Source organism: Eubalaena glacialis, chromosome 4 (genome assembly GCF_028564815.1).
Source record: "Eubalaena glacialis isolate mEubGla1 chromosome 4, mEubGla1.1.hap2.+ XY, whole genome shotgun sequence".
Lineage (NCBI taxonomy): Eukaryota > Metazoa > Chordata > Mammalia > Artiodactyla > Balaenidae > Eubalaena > Eubalaena glacialis.
The window spans coordinates 107,538,971-107,558,711 of record NC_083719.1 but is presented as its reverse complement, the minus strand read 5'-3'; the positions used below and the strand labels follow the sequence as shown (position 1 = coordinate 107,558,711).

The window sequence follows — 19,741 nt, the reverse complement described above, 5'->3', positions numbered from 1 at the left end:
AAGGTAAAAGGTCTTTGAAAGCAAAAGGAGAAAAAGAACGCCTTCCAGAAAAGGCAGTAGGATCCACGGTGCACAGCAGGCTATGACAGTGGCAGGTGAGAGCGGGCTGGTGAAAGCAGAGCCTGTGTCAGCAGCAGGGGGATCCAAGGCCTGGCTAGAACCAACGTCAAGCAAAACGAAGGCAGAGGAGTAGAAAAGCCAGAAACACGGGTGTCTTCAGGCCTGAAGAGCTTAGGGGTCCTCACAAGATCAAGGGTCTGGGTTGAAAGTCAGACTGGAGAAAGGAAAAGGGATACTTCTCTCAGGAAGCATCTACTGTACATATTAACAAACGAGCAACTGTGGAAGGGAGACTGTGTTGAGTCACTCTGGGAGATTGAATTAGACCTTCTTAATTTGATCTTTAATGTAGGAGAAACTGTCGTCTGTCCAGGAGGAGGGTAGTGGTAGAGAAGGAGGGAGATGGAAGGTGGGTGCAGGTCCTGGAGAAGGAAATATTCAGCGTGAAGGTATCTAGCACTCTATGGGGTACAAAAGAAGCAGAGCATCGGCATTCCTTGGATGAGGTGGAAGCGAGCGAGGCATCATCTTTTTTTTCCAGAGTAGAGAGACAAACAGTTATTTATATTCTTTAAATTCTTTTAAAATGTAACACTCCTTTCCTTTAACATGGATCTTTAACAGTGAAGATCCACTTTCATGTTCTACATGGGTGCTCCAGTTTTACTTTCGTATTATAATACATCATACTTTTCTAAGATAAAAGCGATTTCTGAGTGCTATATTATTTATCTTAAAATCTACATTAACATCCACGGTGATATTAAGCAGTGGCCTTTTAGAGTTAATGCAAGGAACGCCAAAGATTACCAGCAACCACCAGAAGCTAGGAAGAGGCGAGGAAAGATTCTTTCTTAGTCCCTTCAGAGGGAGCATGGCCCTGCAGACACTTTGATTTTGTACTTTTAGCCCCCAAATCTGTGAGGGGATGAACTTCTGTCATTTTAAGCTACCCAGTTTGTGTTATTTTATTACACCAGCCCTAGGAAACTAATTCAACCAAGGTCACAAGTTGGTGGACAGAACTGTTAGTCTAACCTAACTCTAAAATCTATATATTACCTCATTAAAGAAATCAATGATAAAAAATATTATTAAATGTAAAATATACCCTGGTCAGAATGATAAGGTCCATGTAAATATAAACCTGTCCATCTAAATAATTACATTTTTAAATAATTTTTAAACAAAAAATAAAAAATAATCACCAGATATCTTCTATTTTGAAGCTGAATTCAGGGTGCTGCATTAAACATCTTCCCGGAAATGTAAATCACTGTCTCGTTATTTCAAAAAGCCATCTGTCAGCCCTGACTTAGTTCTACTATAATACAAAACATTTGGAAAAAACTCATGATTTACTGCCTCAAAATCTATAACCCAGATTGATCACAAAGAAGCAGCAAGAGAAACACATCAAATAGGACTAGGAAATTCACAATAAAACCTGCAAGAAAACTGCGAAACACAGAAAAATGACAAGGAGTTGAAATATCAGGGTTGGGGAGGCAAACTGGGGCTTGAAATTTTTTGAGTTAATTTTTATTTCTTTAACAAATCCAAATAAAATAACCTGTAAGATTCCAGAGAAAAATCTATTTGTACTGAGCATACACAGCATGCTGCTGTATACAGATTGCTTTGGTGAGAAGAAGAAGTGATAAATCACAAGGAGTGCCAGGGGAAGGACGAGTCATAAATAAATGAAAAAGCAGGACAAGCAAATGATCTGCACTTTGTATCTTCTTTTAATTTTTAGCACTAGATTTTGTTTAAATGATTCTCCCGGGCATTCTGAACGTATAAGGATAAGTCTCTGACTTGACCCACTTCATTACCTTAATTTCAAATTTCCCACCTGGAATTGTAAATTCACAGCACAAACTTTATGTGTTCTTAATAATATGTGTGTCTAAATTGGCAAAATAAGTACAAAGAAAGTTACAATATGATTAACTGTGGCCCCAAATCTTTGTTAGAACTGTAGAGTCTAAAAAAATCAGAGTACTTACAAAGAGTGATGACTTTTACAAGAAAAAGGAAGTGACTGGATTTCCTAGGAATCAGAGGAGATACAATTTAATCTCCTTCATACATTACAATTAAATTGACTTAGCTGAGACATTTAGAATTATCAAACAGAATTTTATCTAACCAAATGATTTCTTCAATAGTGGTAGGAAGTGTGGATGAGGATAGTGAAAATTGAAATAAAAATTTGAAAAGTCTTGTAGGGGATCATTATTTACTTATCACTATTAATCTTTCTTAATCAAATGGAAAGTTTTAGTGTCATTTTGCAAGTAAATTTTAAATATTAAGTCCCACCAAAAAATAGCATGTGTTTAAATACTTCATGGAAACATGTTTGTGTTTCATGAAGATTTACTCTTTAGGGAAGTGTCCTACCATTGAAACCCATAGAACTGTAAGCACCTCAAAATGATGCCTGTCCTACTCCATCCTTTCACTGACTGCCTGGCACACACACCATAGGTGCTGGATATGGAATGGAGCTCTGTCCATGGGATCCACTGTAGGTGCAGGTCTTAGCAGTAAATTACCATAAGAAAATGAGACAGATGACAATTCTACGAGATTTAACAAAGTCTGCACTACAGGAGAAGATTGAATCTCTCTTTTCAAAGCAATAGATTCTTCCAGGAAATACACACTGTTCCTCGCATATACAAGGCACTGTGTTAGGAGGGGTTGCAAGCATAAAAAGAGGTAAATTATGATCTCTGCTTACAATCCTTTAGTACTGTTTGTACAAATTAATTTCTTGTTTCTACATCATTATTATGCCTCTTATTCACATTTCTAAGACTATGAAATCAATGAGTAAAAATGTAATATATTCCTCTAATATGCCATTAGTGTGAATTATGTTATTCATTCTGCATTAAAAACTCTTTTTTTTTTAAATTGAGGTATAGTTGATTTACAATGTTGTGTTAGTTTCTGGTGTACAGAGAAGCGATTCAGTTATACATACCTATATATCCTTTTTCATTATAGGTTATTATGACATTGAATGTAGTCTCCTGTGCTATACAGTAGGACCTTGTTGTTTAGCTCTTTTATATATAGTAGTGTGTATCTGCTAATGCAAAACTCCTAATATATCCCTCCCCCCTTTCCCCTTTGGTAACCATAAGTTTGTTTTCTATGTCTGTGAGTCTGTTTCTGTTTTGTAAGTAAGTCCATTTGTATCATTTTTTTAGATTCCACATATAAGTAATATCATATGATGTTTGTGTTTCTCTGACTTACAAAAATTATTTTTAAATTATCTTATTCTACATAAAACAAACTAATAGGTATTTCAAAGGTATTGCTTGTAGCTGTTAAAACACTGGCAAACATTTAACTTTAAACTTTTATGTGCTAATACAACTAATATGAAATTCAGCTGCACAGGGTTAACTTGAGCCTTCCATAATGCAAAGCAATATTCACACAGAAACCGAAGTGAAGTTGTAGGTCTCATCACATGCTCATAACTACCATCCTACTGCTTAACAGCAGCTCAACAGGTTTCTCAAAGAACACATGGGTAGGCTATGGTGTCTAAGAAAACTGATGCTTAAGTAAGCAATGTCCTAAAGCAACGTATATCAGGATGTAGATAACAATACTTCTTATCAGGCCAGAAACTAATTTCATCATCAATAATGTGCCAGCTATTTTTACAAATATTATTTTATTGATAATCATAACCCTAGGAAGTACACAGGAGCATAAGCCTTTCATCAACATATTCTTCCCTGAAGCACCTTTATTAACTGCCCTGAATACGAGCACACAAGTTTGTAAATGGGTTTATGGGTTTTCACTTTCAGCTGTCCCCACATCTTTTGGGGAGTAGACAGTGTATTTATTATTGGCAAAATTGTGCAAGAAAATAAAAAGTAGAATACTTCACTTGACATTATTTCCAACACATCTCCTATTGCCAGTAAATAATTATTACTCAGATGTGTGTTTCTCCCATTCAGCCTTGCCACTTCTCTGAGGAGGCACAATCCCTCTTTAAATTGTTTTTGCTCCTGTCAGTATTCAAGCACCATTCCCTTACAGTAAACACATGTTCAACATATACTGTACATAAGAATCCCAGGGTTGGTGTCCTCATAATCAGTGAAGAAAATAACACATGCTTAGAACACTACCTTTTCCAACTAGTAAACCAGGAAGCCACTTAAACTTCCAATCAAAAGCAGTTATTTTCTTTTGGAATGGAGGTAATCCTTGACAGAGCTGAGTCTAAAACGGGAAAAAAAAATGCAAAACAGCCATTCATTCTACTTCACATAAATATTAAAATAGATACGTGAGGGTATCATAGTACGTGGATAAAATACTACAGGTTCCCATGAGCCATGTCTTATCTATCTGAATATGTATTAAATTCTATAGAACTTTCTACAGAATTTAAAGGGTCTTATTTTTCCTCTACCTCTTCCTTTTGGTCTTTGAAAAGAAGATGCCTTTATGGTTGAAAGTCGTTTGGAGAATTACAATGGCTTGATTGTTAACTGGAATATTTGCCCTGCACAGCCTGAATGCAACAGATCATAAAAACGAACAGGGCAATGCTGCATGCATTACTGTAAGTTTAGAGAGCTGACATAGGATTGTACTTCTTGTGAATAGAAACACAAAACCCAAGAATGTGGAGACACAAAATACTACTGAACATAAAGTAAAAACGTTCTGGATAATATCAATATATATTTTTTAGTTATCCACTTATAATTATAATGATTTAATATGTGATATATTGAGAAAGGAGAGAGTGCAAAATACACACATGCAAGTAAATCTGAAATTCTGTGGATGTTTAGTCTAAACACTGAAGACTACAAAGTCTAAAATGCTTTGACTTTTGGGGAGTCATGATTCTAACATTTAGCAACACTGATATAAAATAACACAACCAGAAATTCCATTGATATATCTACTGCCAAAATCAGCTACCAAAAGAACAGCAGAGGGACAATTCATGGGCAAAAATAGGCAAGTAAGTAAACAGTTAGTGAATGCCCATATGTACCTTACAGTTTTTCATTAGGTCATTCAATCACCTATTCATTCATCCAGGCAATAAATATTTATTGAGCATCTCCTTTACACTAAGTTCTGAGAATTTAGCAGCAAACAAAACAAACTTCCTTCTCTAAGAGCTTACATCTGAGTTCTTGGCCATTCCTCAGAGCCACACAAATATCTATATGTGAATTGGCAAACAGATCTTTACCATTCCGTTGAGTCACTGGGATAGCCACAGCATACAGTGACTGAGGCAAGAGGATTGGTGGGAAAAGTGCTGAAACAAAGTAGATGAATGGATGGAAGAGATGACAGAGAGAGAAGGAAAAGGAGCAGGGCAGAGGGAGGGGTGGAAAGTGAAGGGAAGAGGAAAGGAAAAGATGGAGATGAGGGAAGGAGCAGAAGCAGACATGAAGACAAAGACAAAGGTGTACCCAACAGGTTTTGTGATTTAGCATCAGAAAATCCAGGCTCCAGTTCCCACACTGCCTCTCCTAGAAGTAGGAGCTTGACAAGATTACTTGCCCACTCCCAACCATGCTTCCCTCATCTTTAAAAACAGGCTATGGCTGTGGTGAGCATGACATAAGATAATGTGTCTAAAAACAGCTTGTTATTTACACAGTACTTTAAAAATGGAAGAGATTATTATTTATTATTATCATTATTCTTATTATTGCTAAATATGTCAAAGGATATAATTACAAAAACTTTTAAAAGCTATAAACAAACATCTCAACATTTTTCTGTTTGTTCCAAGTAAAGAGAAGAGCATGTGTAGGTGGATGATAATCTTGGCAGCAGGCACTATTTGCAATATCAGAGTTGAAATATTGGGGGGAAAGAAGTAGGTTTTATACAAGACTATTTAATAATTTTCAGTAAGTGCTGAAATCTTCCAGGGAAAGTTGCGATGCTACCTGACACATCTTCTAAACGAAACTATACAGATATAAAGCTTTTTTGCAACTATTTTTGAATCTTCAGAATGAGAAATAGGAATAATAGTTTTATAAACATTTAAATTTTTTCTAGTTATCTGTGCATGAAAATCCTGATGCCTTAATATTGGCAACTTTAATTTTGCTATTTTTATATGACTGGAATGCATTTTTTTTCATGGTTATATCAAAAGGGGATTAACAGTCCCAGAAACCATTGGGCTATAGTGTATAATACAGCAGAGTCTTACATCAGATACCGGGTTTTGAGTCTGCTCTGTACCTACTAAGCTGTGTCATCCTAGACACCCTAGATGAATTTCTTTCCCTTTCAGTTTCCAAAATATAGCTCTGTACCTGCCTCTCAGAATCAGTGAGAGTTACCTTTTACACAGTCAGCCTTGAGTAAATGGCAACATTCATATTTCTGTTAATGACAATTAGAGCAAGAATAACATTTATTTCCCTGGTGGCTTAGTTGATACAGACAGAACTATCAGACACCTGCCATGATTAAAACGTCACCTATCACCATGGACCACCATGGACAATATCTGCCTGCCTATAAAACCTGTTTGATGCTGTTTTTATATAATTTATGAAAAATAACATTTTGCTAAAACATAGCAAAGTGAAACGTTAAAGGTCCTATCCCAAACAGATAGTCCGACTTACTAGTCTTTCTTACAGCTAACACCAAATTAGAATGTAGCAGCAAAATCCAAATGAGATCCCTTAGTAAAAGCCTCGGATGACTCTATAATGACAACAGCAATTATGTTAATTCACCAAGGATTTACTTTGTACATACTAGGCACTCAGTCACTTTACAAAAGCTGTCATTTAATCCTCAGAATTACACTGTGAAGGAGATGGTATTATCACCATTTTACAGCTGAGTAAAGTGAGACTCAGAGCAGCTGATAATCTTATCTTCGATCACACAGCTAAGAAGTGGCAGATCATAAGTGAAACCTGGGACTGTCTGGCTTATCTTGATCTAAACCACTTGACTGGTCTTTCCACCGCGATATACTCTCCCTGGGGATATAATGATTTCATAGTACATCTCCATTAGAAACATCCAATGAGAATTTAAGACCTCTGAAATGGAAAGTTCTAAAAGCTATATGTATAAATTGTTCATGGATTAGACTCAAGATGCCAAGAATACAGTTTTCAGGGTAAGAGCTTCAAATACAAAAAAGTGACCGTGATCTAAGCCATGCTGTCTTACAAAACAAAACAAAACTAGTAATTAATAAAAATAGAACTGTCCTATCTTTGAAAAACATAAGCAATTTATGTATTTTGGAGGTATGCTAAAAAGAACTGTTACTAGGATTTAAGGCTGATTTCTCCAGGTACCTACTTACTGAGCAAAGCAATTAAATGTTTTTGGCTTAAAATTCCAACAAAACCTGACTGGTAGTGGTAAAAACAAAAACAAGGAAACTATGCAATTAGTTATTGGGAAGCAAAGCAAAAACTGGCACAAGTAAAACTGCAAAATTAATTGGTCCTAATTAGGCAAGAACTTGGTCAAGAGCAAAGTTTGAAAACTCTGTTTTGAGAGGTAACCAGCCCTATGTACTTCAAGAGGAGTCCCTCAGGAGACAGGATATGGGATGTTTCTCAGGTTGGCCTCAACATCATGGCCACAGAAATCTTTTCAGAGATATCGTGGCCCTTCTAGTTTGCTCTTCTAAAGGGACCTTATGGCTTTACTAATTTTTTGCACAATTTAAGGTTTAGATTTGCTCCAGAAACTGCAATCTAAATTAGAATGAGCAACTAATATGTCAGAATACATCCAGAGATGAACTATGATAGTTTTCCCTGCTGCATTCATATTATCACTGCCCCTGCACCAGAGGTAAATATTGTTTCACCATGTTATCAAAATTCTGTGTGACTCCTTTATCCTACATATTGCTACAGTTCAGAGAAATTTTATCATACTAGTTAACTTCTTTCCAAGGTGAAGAGGAGCTGAATTTCAATCTTGGAGGATATTACTGTTGAATGGAAAAAAAAAAATGAACAAGAATACACAATAGAGGCCTTCTGGCTTCTCCACTCCTATAACGTAAGATAAAATCAGTGCTTAAGAGTAGTAAGGGACAGATTGGGAGTTTGGGATTGACATGTACACACTGCTATATTTAAAATAAAATGCCTTTCTATGAAAAATAAATCATCATAAAATAAAAAGAGTAAACATTTTTGCTATTTTATCAGGTCACAAACTGAGCTGGAAGGACAGCTGTTAACAAGCAAAAGCGAAAGTCTTGAATAACGAACCTTTCTACTATATACTGCCTAATTCATTTTCGTGTGATGTGCAATTATTATATAATCAAGGTTACATGGAAAGTACTGTACTTTAGACATCACTGGTGTATAAACGTAGATTTTTTCTCCCCATACTTCTCTGTGAATCTAAAAATTCTATATGAGGTGTCAGTATATATCTATTAACCTAAAATACTTAAATATTTTCACTAAGGTCCTTGCCACCATCCTCCTCGTCCTCCACCTTCCTACCCCCATGCAAGAAGCATAAGCATAAACCACTTAGATTATACCAAAGCATCAGATTTCATACTGCACTTCCACTGTGTTATGCAACCCATCTTACTAGGTTCTTCATTAGTTAGGCACTCAACCAAAGACTTTTCTTTGTAGTTCACTGTCAGTATATGTATGCAAAGCCTAAATCGAAGGGGAGGGGGAAGAAGGTTAGCACTTACTGAAATAAAGAAAATGATGCACAGGTTGGGGTGGGAGAAGGGAGAGAAAGAGGCTGAGAGTCTGCCAAGAGCCCGCCACTGGCTGGGAGGTGGGAGCCCAACCTTGCCAGGCAAATCCTAGCTTGCAGGCAGTGCAGAATAAAAGCAGACATGAAGACTGGCATTCATGCACTTGCGATTAAACATGTTTCTTCTGCAAAGGCAGTCAACCCTGATAATGTTACTATTCGAGGCAGTAGGTATTCCACAATGAAATCAGGATCACTTTCCTCCTCGTCAAATAATCTTGTCAGATCTGACAAAATTTAGAACTTACCAAGCTCTATATCTCTGCGTTCTTGCACTCACTGAAGGTATCAAGAAAGGTAAAATGCGCGCCCCTCCTCCCTCCCCCCCGCCCCGCCTTCGCTAAAATAATAATAAGCAGAGATTTCAGAAGTCTTCAAAAGCTGTCCTAATAATTAGTAATTTACAACAGAGTAAGTGATTGAAGTGGGAGAGGGGGAATTAAACCACTAGCCATAGAATTATAAAACTATTTTGTACCCTCAACATGCACACTTCATCACACACCCAGAATATTAGTTGTGAATTGGTTCTAACAAAAAAATGAGGGGGCAGGGGTAGGAGGCAGGGTTGCCATTCTGCACAAGCGGACCACACCCCATACTCTACCTGCACCCACCACGAGGGCCCTGGGCTCACAGCTGCGGATGCAATGCAGGAGGGAGATGGAGCGAATGTTGGAGTTGAGGAAGGCCACCACGCAGCCCAGCTTGGCCAGGCCGAACCACACGTGAATGAAATCGGGCTCATTGCTCATCAGCAGAGCCACGGTATCGCCCCTTTTCAGCGTGGAATGGTTCAGGAAGACATGGGCCACTCTACTACTCCTCTTATCCACATCCTGATAGGTGTAGATGTCTCCCTCATAGATGATGAAAGGTTTCTGAGGCTGCTTCTTGGCATGCATCAGGAATTTATCCAGGACAGTGACCAGCTCCCCTTTCAGTCTGTACATCTCCATCCGAAATCCACAGCGTACCACCTTCAGCAGGTACCAGAAGTCGTCCCAGAAGTAAGGGTACAGGAGTTTCTGCATGAAGCTCAGGAAGACCATTCCAGCCCCTAGTCCTGTTAGCCATGACAGGAGCACGGGGGCCACAGGGCCAGAAGGCAGCTCTGATCCCGGCCCTGCCATTGTCCTCTTCTAGGTGCACCTCTCCTCGGAGACAACTGGTCCGCAATGTGTAAGGCTAGCACCTGCAGCTCGTCTCAACCTTTCCGGGAAGAAGAAGGGAATCTTGCGAAACAGAATCAGAAGTTTGCACAGAAGTCGCCCCAAGGAGTGCCGGGGATCAGGCGTGGGACACCTGGTGGATGAGCAGACAGCCCATGAGATAAGCTCAGGGCCTCAGGATCTACGAATCGAGCACAGCCCCCTCGCCTCCGAACCCCGACGGCGGCCCGCGCCCTGCGGCTTTCTCAGGCGCCTGCCAGTCCTCCCGGGGCTGGTTGGGTCAGTCCCCGGTGCCTTCTAAGCCCCTGAGCAAACCCCACCACAGTCAGGGGCAGATGCCCTCCTCGTCGAGGTAGTCTTTCCGGTGCCTGCAACTTGGAGGCTGAATTCGAGCTGAGAGAAGCTGGGGTGGCGACTGCTTAGAAACGCACCGGCTTCCCGCCTTGATCCACCAGAAACCGCGCAGGGTGACGGGGCCACGCCTCCGTCCCGGGTGTCCCAGGTCTCGTGGGATCCGGGCCCCGCAGCGCCGCCCCGCGCCGCAGCCGCAGCCCAGCGTCCGGGAGCTCCCCTCGGGCACGTCGGGTCCCCGCGGGGCTCCCAGGTGACCGCCGCGCCCGCTGGAAGAGTTGCCTTCTACGCCGGCCGCGGCTCCCCTCCGAGGGTTCTTGAGCTGGTGTAGCTCTCCTCCGAGCCACGGCGGAGCTGTTGCCCGCCTCCCGCCCGCCTCCAGGCTCCCAGCCAACCCCTGCTCAGACCGCGGCCGCTGGAGCGGCTCTGGCCCCCACGCCGGCTCCTCCCTTGGCGCACGTCACGTTCAGCCCCCCGGCGAGTGTGCTGCGACCGGAGTCCCAGGAGGGAAAGCCGCATGGCGTGGGGTCGAGGGGAACCAGGCTGCGGGAACCGGGTCGGGGAGTTCATTCATTCAATAAATAGTCAATACAGGAAACTAAACTAGAGGCTAGAGAGGCGAGGGGAAGAATTAAAGAAAAAACCCCAAAACTGCCGTAGGGGGCAGGGGGGAGGCAGGGAACAGGGAGACAGGCAACAACAAAAAAGATATTTATGAATTGGACAGATCAAGGAATATTTGAACTCTTTGTTCATGAAACATCACAAAGTTGGTTTGCCGTTCTACAAAAAGTATTTGTGAAAACTTATATTAGTAGGTTGGTATTGACATTTATACTAGAATTCTATCCTTAGAGTGCCTTGATAGTGCTTTTTATAAAATTTTCCAGTACTGATTGATGTGGGAGCTTAAGTCCATACCCACATCCATATTTTTCTAAAAAGCATAAAATAATTTTTTTCATTGAGATAATTTAAAGAATGAACAGAACTTCAAAACTAAAGATTCCAAAAGGGGGGGAGGGCAAAGAGGAGCCAAAACAGGTAATTGCAAATAACAATAAATTTTATACAATGGTGAAATTTTACTGAAGATAAACTGAGGGGTGCTTAATTACACATTTTTTTCTTTCACATACCACCATCCCAGCTCTCTGCTTTTAAGAAGAGTGTATAAATGGTTAATTGCACATATTGAAATGATTAAGCATTGCCTCACTTTGTCAGCTTTTCCTCCTTCAGTCTTATGTTCTGCAACTGGGTTCTAGCTAACCTCAGATTTCCTCATAAAGAAAAAACTGATAACTCCAAGGCAGACTGGTTTAATAATCTGAAAATGATTACTTTGAAGTCACAGTGAAGAGCCCAAAAGAAAGACAAGCCCTTAAAACCCTTTTGTGTAGATCAAGAAAACGCTTTCTAAATTTATTCGGAAACTCTGGTCTTTTCAATTCAGAAACACCTTTCCATTTAAAGAAAAGTATTAGTACCCAGTAGTTTACAGCTGAGAAGCTAGTTTACAACTTGAAAAGCATCTTTGACATTCTATGCTTTTATCTCCTAGATCTAGTCTGAATCAGTCACCTCCAAGAAAACTATATTTGAAGCAGAGAATAGAATATGGAGCAGTTGGTCTCAGACTTTTGAATTCCAATACAAGTAAAATCTGTCCACCTCTACTGGAAAACGAGTAAAGAAACATAGGTTTGCCATCTTTTTAATGTGTAAAATTAAAAACAGTAAGCACACATTAAAACAATTACCATCTACTGTCACCACTGTTTCATAAAGGGAAGAATTTATTTCAGCATTAAAGAAGGAAGGGAATACCATTATAATAAAAGACAGTCTTTGAGAATAAATAAAATTAACTTCATGAAAAACTCATGTGTTACACTGATTTTTCATATCACGGACCTCCTAACATCATCCCAGGTCATGGAACAAAATTTTTAGCAACTATTGATATAAGTGAGCTGAGAAAATATTTGGCACCATAAATGTGAGACAGTTTGATTTATTAGAACTAAAAACATATGTTGCCAAAATTTACATTGGCTAAGGCCAATTCCATGCCTGAAATCTCACCACAAAGAAGGAATCAATGATCATCTTGGGACAGCTAGAAGTATTGTGTGTATTCCTACATTAGCCCCATGTAAAAGAAAAATCTTGCTTTATTTTCAGTCCAAATATGCTCTACTCTACCCCTTTCCCATTTCCGATTTGACTTTCCTCTCTAAACCACTCCCACCCCCCTCTTTACCCTCAGTTATGTTGAAGATGAATTGTTTAGTGAGTAGATCAAAGTAAAACTGAACAAAGCATCATATGATGAGCCATGACTTATGCGCATAGGATTTTAGCACTGTAAGTTGAAAATTTTGACTTTGTGAAGATCAGTTACTTGTGTCCGTATGTTTTCTGATGAAATCCTACAGCAGTCACATTTTGGATTATGGGAGGTTTGGGGAAGAAGGTAGAGGTTTAGAAAGGCCCCAGATGATGCTACATTGGCACCAAAATACCATAACAGGTGTTTGCACTGGGCCAAGAAGCACTGAGTTCCTACACTGCAGCTGGCACTTGGGGAAGGGGTTGAGGTGGAGTGGAATATATGAGGAAGACAGATGGTGAAATGAGGGTGAGAAATGCTGAGTGTAAGGAAGACTCATCCACTTTAAAATTCTGTCCAAGAACAGGGTTTTGTTCAGGTTTTAATTACTGTTTTACTCTCTGATTGGAGTTCGGTTTTTAATGGGAAGCTTACTCATCCTACAATCTGATTGTTTGTATTAATGAACAATTATTGCCCACGATATTATTCCTCACAAGGACTCATGAAGCGAACTCAACATTAAAGATGAGGCTTCCTGTTAGAGGGTTGGGTGGTATTAAAATTACCACATGTCTTAGATACACCAAACACTTCCTGAAATATAAAATTTTTATAGCACCAAATAAGTGATTCAGTAATAATGGTCTGGGGAACAATTCCCAAACAAATTAAATATTTAATTATCATTTTTGCCACAGAATACAAACTATGCCTAGAAAGTCATGCCAGTCAGAATTCTGCCAAGACATTTTACACTCATATTTTATTCATGGTTTTTTAAAACAGTTTGCATACATCTAGATACTTCTGTTTATGATAACTTCCCCTTCCTCAGTGCTGGTGAAATGTACTATTTGGAAAAGATGTTTATATAAAGTTTTATCACTGACTGAGTCCTCAGCGTAAGCCTCATTTCTATTTTATAAGCCACCTATGTGGAGGCAGGTCATTTGATCATTAGTGAGATAAACCAAAGAAACTCTTTGGCAGCTTTTATTAGGAATTAACAGTGTTCTGAATATTGCAGTGAGTTGTTCCATGGGCCCCTATTTTTGCATATCTGATAAGGTCTAAGATTTAGTCTAGAAGGTATGGGCAGGGAGAGTGGGACTTCTGAGATTCAGAGTGTATCTTATTTCTTGACACATCCTGCAAATTTATAACACTTAAAATTAAAAATTTCCACCAATGGCTTAATTATAATAATCATTTCTCTCTGGGCAGGTAGGTGGTCCAGAGCTGGCATGACTCTGCAGACTTCAACCTGTGCCTTCCACTTAGAAAAGCAAAGCAGCTGCTACAGCTCTTGCCTGCTCCCAGTCATCGACTGAGAGAGGAGGGGACCAGGGAGCACCTCAGTTGGTGTTTCTTTGTTTAGGTTTCATTTTTTAGCTTTTAAGTGAAAAGTTTCAAACATACATAAAGATAGAAATAATACAAATATTGCTTCCAAACCAAACTCGGGTCCACTTGCCCAAATGCAGCAAAGCCAATCTACTGACACCTGGTTGAGGTGAAAGAAATTTCAGTATTTATTGCAGGACGCCAAGCAAGGAGAACATGCTCAAAAGACCCAAACTCCCTGATGACTTTCAGGGAAGGGTTTTTAATGTCAACCTTAGGGGTGAGGGTTGTAGGGTACCTGATCAGCTCATGGACTTTCTTTTGATGGGCTGGTGGTGAGGTAACAGGGTGATGTTTTGCAAATCTTAATTATCAGCCTTCTGATTCCGATCAGTCTGGCGTCTACTGCCCGTGGTGAGTGTGTAGTCCCCATCCTCTACCTGGGTGAGGGTCTTAGGTCCTACAGAACAACTCAAAGACATGTATCAGATTATTATACATATCCCTTCAGGAGGAACTAGGACTCTTTCATTGCTGAACTATTTTTTAAGCTATCATACTTTTCTTGCTTAACTGCTTTTCCTTTGTTTCTGCATTCCCCCACTTCTCTAATTAGTAACTGCTTGAGTCTGCTCTTTGGAACTTGGGGAAGGCCTAGGAGACCAAAGCCTTTTTCTACAAATATGGAGGGGACATGGAGGGGCTTTTTTACCCAGGAAGGCCCTGCAGGGTTCTACTTGGTTTCAATCCTCAATCCTGCTACTCCTCAATCCTGAGAGGAACAAGGGCAGGGCAAGAAAGAAAATTAAGTTTTTGATTGAGAGGTTCATCACAAACTTGGCAAGGGAACTTGGTTTTAGGGGACTTGGTTTCACAATGTCCTCCCCAATATACTCGTCATCTAGGTTTCATGATTGTTAACATTCTACCCAATTTTTTCAACTATTTTTTTCCTGAAGTATTTAAATTACAGACAACATAGAGTATTTCTACCCTAAATACCTCTGGGTGCCTCTGCAAAAAGGATGTTTCCCTACCTACTCGCCATACAGTAATTACATCAGATAAAATTAACAAAAATTCTTTAGTACTATCTAATACTTAGTCCATATTTAATTCCTTCCAAAATGTCTTTTAGAGTTGGTTGGTCTAAACCAGAATCAACTCAAGCTCTTTCTCTTTTAATCTGAATAGACCTTATCACAACCTCTGTATCTTTTCCCAAGATATTTCCTAGTTAAAGACAACAGGCCAGTGGTCTTGCAGAGTGTCCCAACTTCTGCATTGGTCTGATGCTTCCCCATGTCTCCTTTAACATGTTCCTTTGTCCCTTGTATTCCAAATAAACTGGGAATTAGACTTAAGGACTTGATGAGACTCAGGTTAAACATTTTGGGGGCGACTATAGGTGATTCTATGTACTTTAGGTTGTAGTACATCAAGATAAACATAATATCTAGTTGCCCTGAAATAGCACATCACTACTGATGATGAAATGTAGCTTACTGTATACACTGATCTGCACCTTGCTTCCTTCACCTAATGTGTCCCTGTGATTACAATCTGTCATCATGCAGAAATCCTCATTTTTTGTGTGTGTGGTTGCATATACTCCATTGTGTGCTATTATCACAACCTACTCAACTCACTTTCTGCTGATGGGCTTGTTTTCAATCTTTTGCCATTACAAATATTGTTACAGTTAGTGAGCATGTGCACATAGTATATACTTTTGCCAGTGTAACTTTGGGATAGCTTCCTAGAAATGAGATTGCTGAGTGAAAGAGTAAATATATCTGTGATTTTTCCAGATATTGCCAATTTACCCTCCATATCAGCTGTATCATTGGCATGTTCACCATCAGTGTATGAAATTATCTGGGAAGTGCAAAAGCAGTTACTGACGACTTTCATTAAATTGGAAATATCAGGGACTACGTACAATATTTACACAAATATGTACAAGTTAGTTCATGTTATATATTGTAAAGGTTTTTGTTCTGTTTTCTAACGCTATTATTGAAGTGTTTCATGCCTATCAAATGTAAATTTTTCTTTTACTTTACATGAAACTATTTAATTCAAAATTCATATCTGTTTTATGATTTTGATGATACTGAATTTCCAGCCTATATCATATAGTAAATTAGAAAAACATATTTAAAACAAAAGCTAAATTAAATTAACAGACCTTTTCAGAGTTGAGAAATATGGCAGCAACGTGGCCTCTAAATGCAGGCCACACACTTCAAAGAGATACTGTTCTCCAAATTATTACAAGAATGTGTGTTCTGATTTGCTACAGGAGGTACATACAAATTTTGCCTCGTTTAATAGTTGATATCCATGAACTGCATAATATAATATCAAATGAAAACCTAAAGATTACAGACAAGGAATTTCTGATGCATGCCAACAGGAAAAACCTGTCGACTTTTTAAAATCAGCTTTTGAACCCTTAGAAAGATTACAAAAGGCCTAATATGGACCTTTCTCAATGTGGAAATTTCATGAATAGAATACAGATTTGATTATGTATTTTACTGTTAATGAAAGACACCCAGTAACAGATGTAGAAAGCCTGCTACTCCATCACAGCTGTGAGTTTCCAACAAACATGTCAGTTTCTGTGGCTCTGTTTCAACAAAATGAGAACCAGAATAAACACAGTGACTGACACCCTTGTTTAAAGATCAGAATACAAGAGACACGACTTCTAGCAATGACACGCTGACAGAACCTCTGGCTAGAGGATTTACCCAGGGGAGGGCAGAAGCACGGTTAGCTCTTGCTGCTGCCATCTGACCACATAATTTGTCAAAGCTTAGGCACAGGAGTGCCTCATGCAACTCAGGACCATCTTTGACAAGGCTCTAGAGGGAATGCTAATTAAGTCATTTCTCACCAGGGAAGCTTATGAATGGCGCTCTCCCTGCACCCTGGCATAATACTGGTAGATCACCAGTGAAATTAAGCGTACAATCTGGGCTTCAGGGTCACCTGGTGATACCCACCTGACCTTGTCATCTAGACCAGATGAACTAAATAGTTTTCTTACCTGCTCTTCAACCCCAAGTACACTGGAATCTGGTCTCAGCAGTCTTACATATAAGTCTTTACACTCATATTAGCAAAGGTTGCCCAATTCAACCCCCTGATATGAATAATCCTCAGATTGTCACACTCAGGTCTTTATGTCCTCTGGCTTCCAAGATCACATGATAAGACTAAAGAATTCTAATTCACATTCTTCTCTTGGTGGGCCCTTTTCAAAAATTCCATGTACTTATACAGTTCTATTTAGTACCCCCTCCTATGCCAATAACAAATGCAGAGAAAATTGTAAACTGAGGGGTACCTCAGTGCTGTATCACCTAGTGTATTATTTACTTCATTGGGACAAAGTTAGCATATTCTAATTCTCTCCAGGCATTTACTAAGTACATAATCTTCATTGTAACATTTTTTTATCCTTTTCACTGTCATTGAGGCTATTCTAATAGCAGGCCAAGATTTAGAGAAGCTGCATGGCAAATAAAAGGGCTCAAAGTAGGTAAATCAGAAATGGATAACCATAGCCAATAAGGCCTACATTCTCCAGGTCCATACACATCGGGGAGTCTTGGTAGGCATAAGCAATAGTTCTCACATCTCCATAACCATCCTACCTGGACCTTCCACTAAATAAAGAAGAGTTTCCTTGGGTGATGCTTAGAGACCAAGCTAATACCCCAGGAAAACTTCTGCCTTCTTTTCCTTTCTCCCAAGACTTGAACCCTGGCCTCCACCATTCCCTCCCATCACTACCCAACAGAGTCCTAACTGGTTGCACCTCTCCTTCACCAGCCTCAATACTAAGACTAAAGGATTAGGATATATGATGTGATAATCCTGTATTCACATAACCACAATGGTCAGTTGTAGTATCAGGTGGAATGGGAGGGATGTAGGCCCACCTCAAGCATATAAGAAACTTGAGTAGTTCCTTGGCTTCGTTTAACCAGCAGAACACCAAGGGGCCCAGCCTGCCCTCCTTTAGCAGAGAGCACCTACTGGAAGATGAGTGATTCTGCCTGATATCTGAGGGACCCTCAGCCCACATGTGAAAGAAATGTCTCTGCTGGGACCCACTCTTGGGCCTCTCCCCTCGAAGTCCTCAGGCTCTAACATCAGCAGGTTGGTAGGTGGGTCTTTCAACTCCTGCAACTGGCCACCCCCCACTGACTCTTACATTTGATGGATCCTTAAACTACCAATGTGCTAAAGGTCAATTTGATGAGTGACACATTCACCAATATTTAATTTACTAAAAGATGATTTGCTGAGCTATTGAGAAGTTCTTTAATGTTTCAGGTTTTTGTTTTTGTTTTGTTTTGTCTTTTGCATCTCCCTGTATTGCTACCAATACCTCAAGCTTGCCCTTGTACCTTCCAGAGGCTGTCAGACAAATACTAGAATGTGTGTAAGACAATTAATCCAGCAGTATTGCTGCCAGAGGCAGGGAAGGGGCAGACCCAATTGTGGGAGCAGGGCGACATTAAGCTGCAGACAGAATTTAAAGGTCAATCTATCCTTTTAATATAAAACAGGAGCATTAACACACGGTCAAGTGGAGCCGGAAAAGGTGTAGGAGGAGGCAGGGACCTCATTTAGCAAAATGGAAACTTTTCCAATAGTCCAACACTTTTCTTCCCAGGCTCAATCCTTGGTATATTTCCTCACACTAGATTAGGAGAAGAGTGGAGTAAATATAGGGATTATTGGAGCTTCGTTATGGAGCCAGAATGAGGAAGGGATTAGTAAATATGAATGAGGATTTTTTTCTTAAAGCATCTTAATTATTTAAAAATGCATTTGAGGGTTAAAAGATTGGTTCAACAGATTTTAGAAGATAGAATAAAAGGACTAGAAAATACAAATTACTTTATTTTCTTGCTAGGGTTTATTTAAACCACCGGTCGAAGGCTAACCCACCCATTTACTACCCTACTTGCTTCAGCAGCTCCTCTTCTGCTTTAAGCAAAGCCAGTAGATTGTTTTCTGATGTGCTTTCATGAACTGTTTGACACCTGCTCAGACTTGGTTGCAGAAGATTTTGGAAAAAAAAGGAAAAGAATGCTTATTCACTAGACTAAAAATAGAGATTCATCCACATGCACATACAGAAGTATCTACAACTGAGGCATTCACAGTAACACATGGGTTCTTTTTGTTTCTTTTAACTTCATGACAAGGTAAATAATTCAGAATTAGCTTATGTGTATATATATATATACATATATATATACACACACACATATATATGTACGCATGTATGTATATTCTTTCACTGTCTAATATCAATAATAAGAAATATTAGTCAAATTTAAATGTTCTTTAGGTGACTCAGAGAGTTTCTTGAGAATATCTTATTTTTTAAACAACTTTATTGAAGTATAATATATAACAATAAGAAACAGTACAAACTCAAAGTGTACAATTTAATAAGTCTTGACATATGTATATGCCTAAGAAATCATCACCACAGTCAAGATAATGAACACATCCATCAACCCTCAAAGTGTCCTCCTTTGAATCCCTCCTTCCTGCCACTCCCCACCACACCTGCCCCACCCCTGTCCCCAAGCAAATCCTGACAGTTCTTTCTATCATTATATAT

The 19,741-nt window shown here is 39.3% G+C and overlaps 1 protein-coding gene across 2 annotated transcripts in view; it reads right to left on the bottom strand.

Moving 5' to 3' along the window:
- SLC27A6 (solute carrier family 27 member 6) overlaps nt 1–10,778 on the bottom strand; it is a 57,102-nt gene extending 46,324 nt beyond the window's left edge. For both annotated transcript variants that reach the window (XM_061188124.1, XM_061188125.1), the window contains exon 1: nt 9,485–10,778. In XM_061188124.1, coding sequence (XP_061044107.1) covers nt 9,485–10,010 — 526 coding nt within the window. In that variant the 5' untranslated portion in view covers nt 10,011–10,778. The remainder of the gene's footprint in view (nt 1–9,484) is intronic.
- Between the last annotated feature and the right edge of the window lie 8,963 nt (nt 10,779–19,741).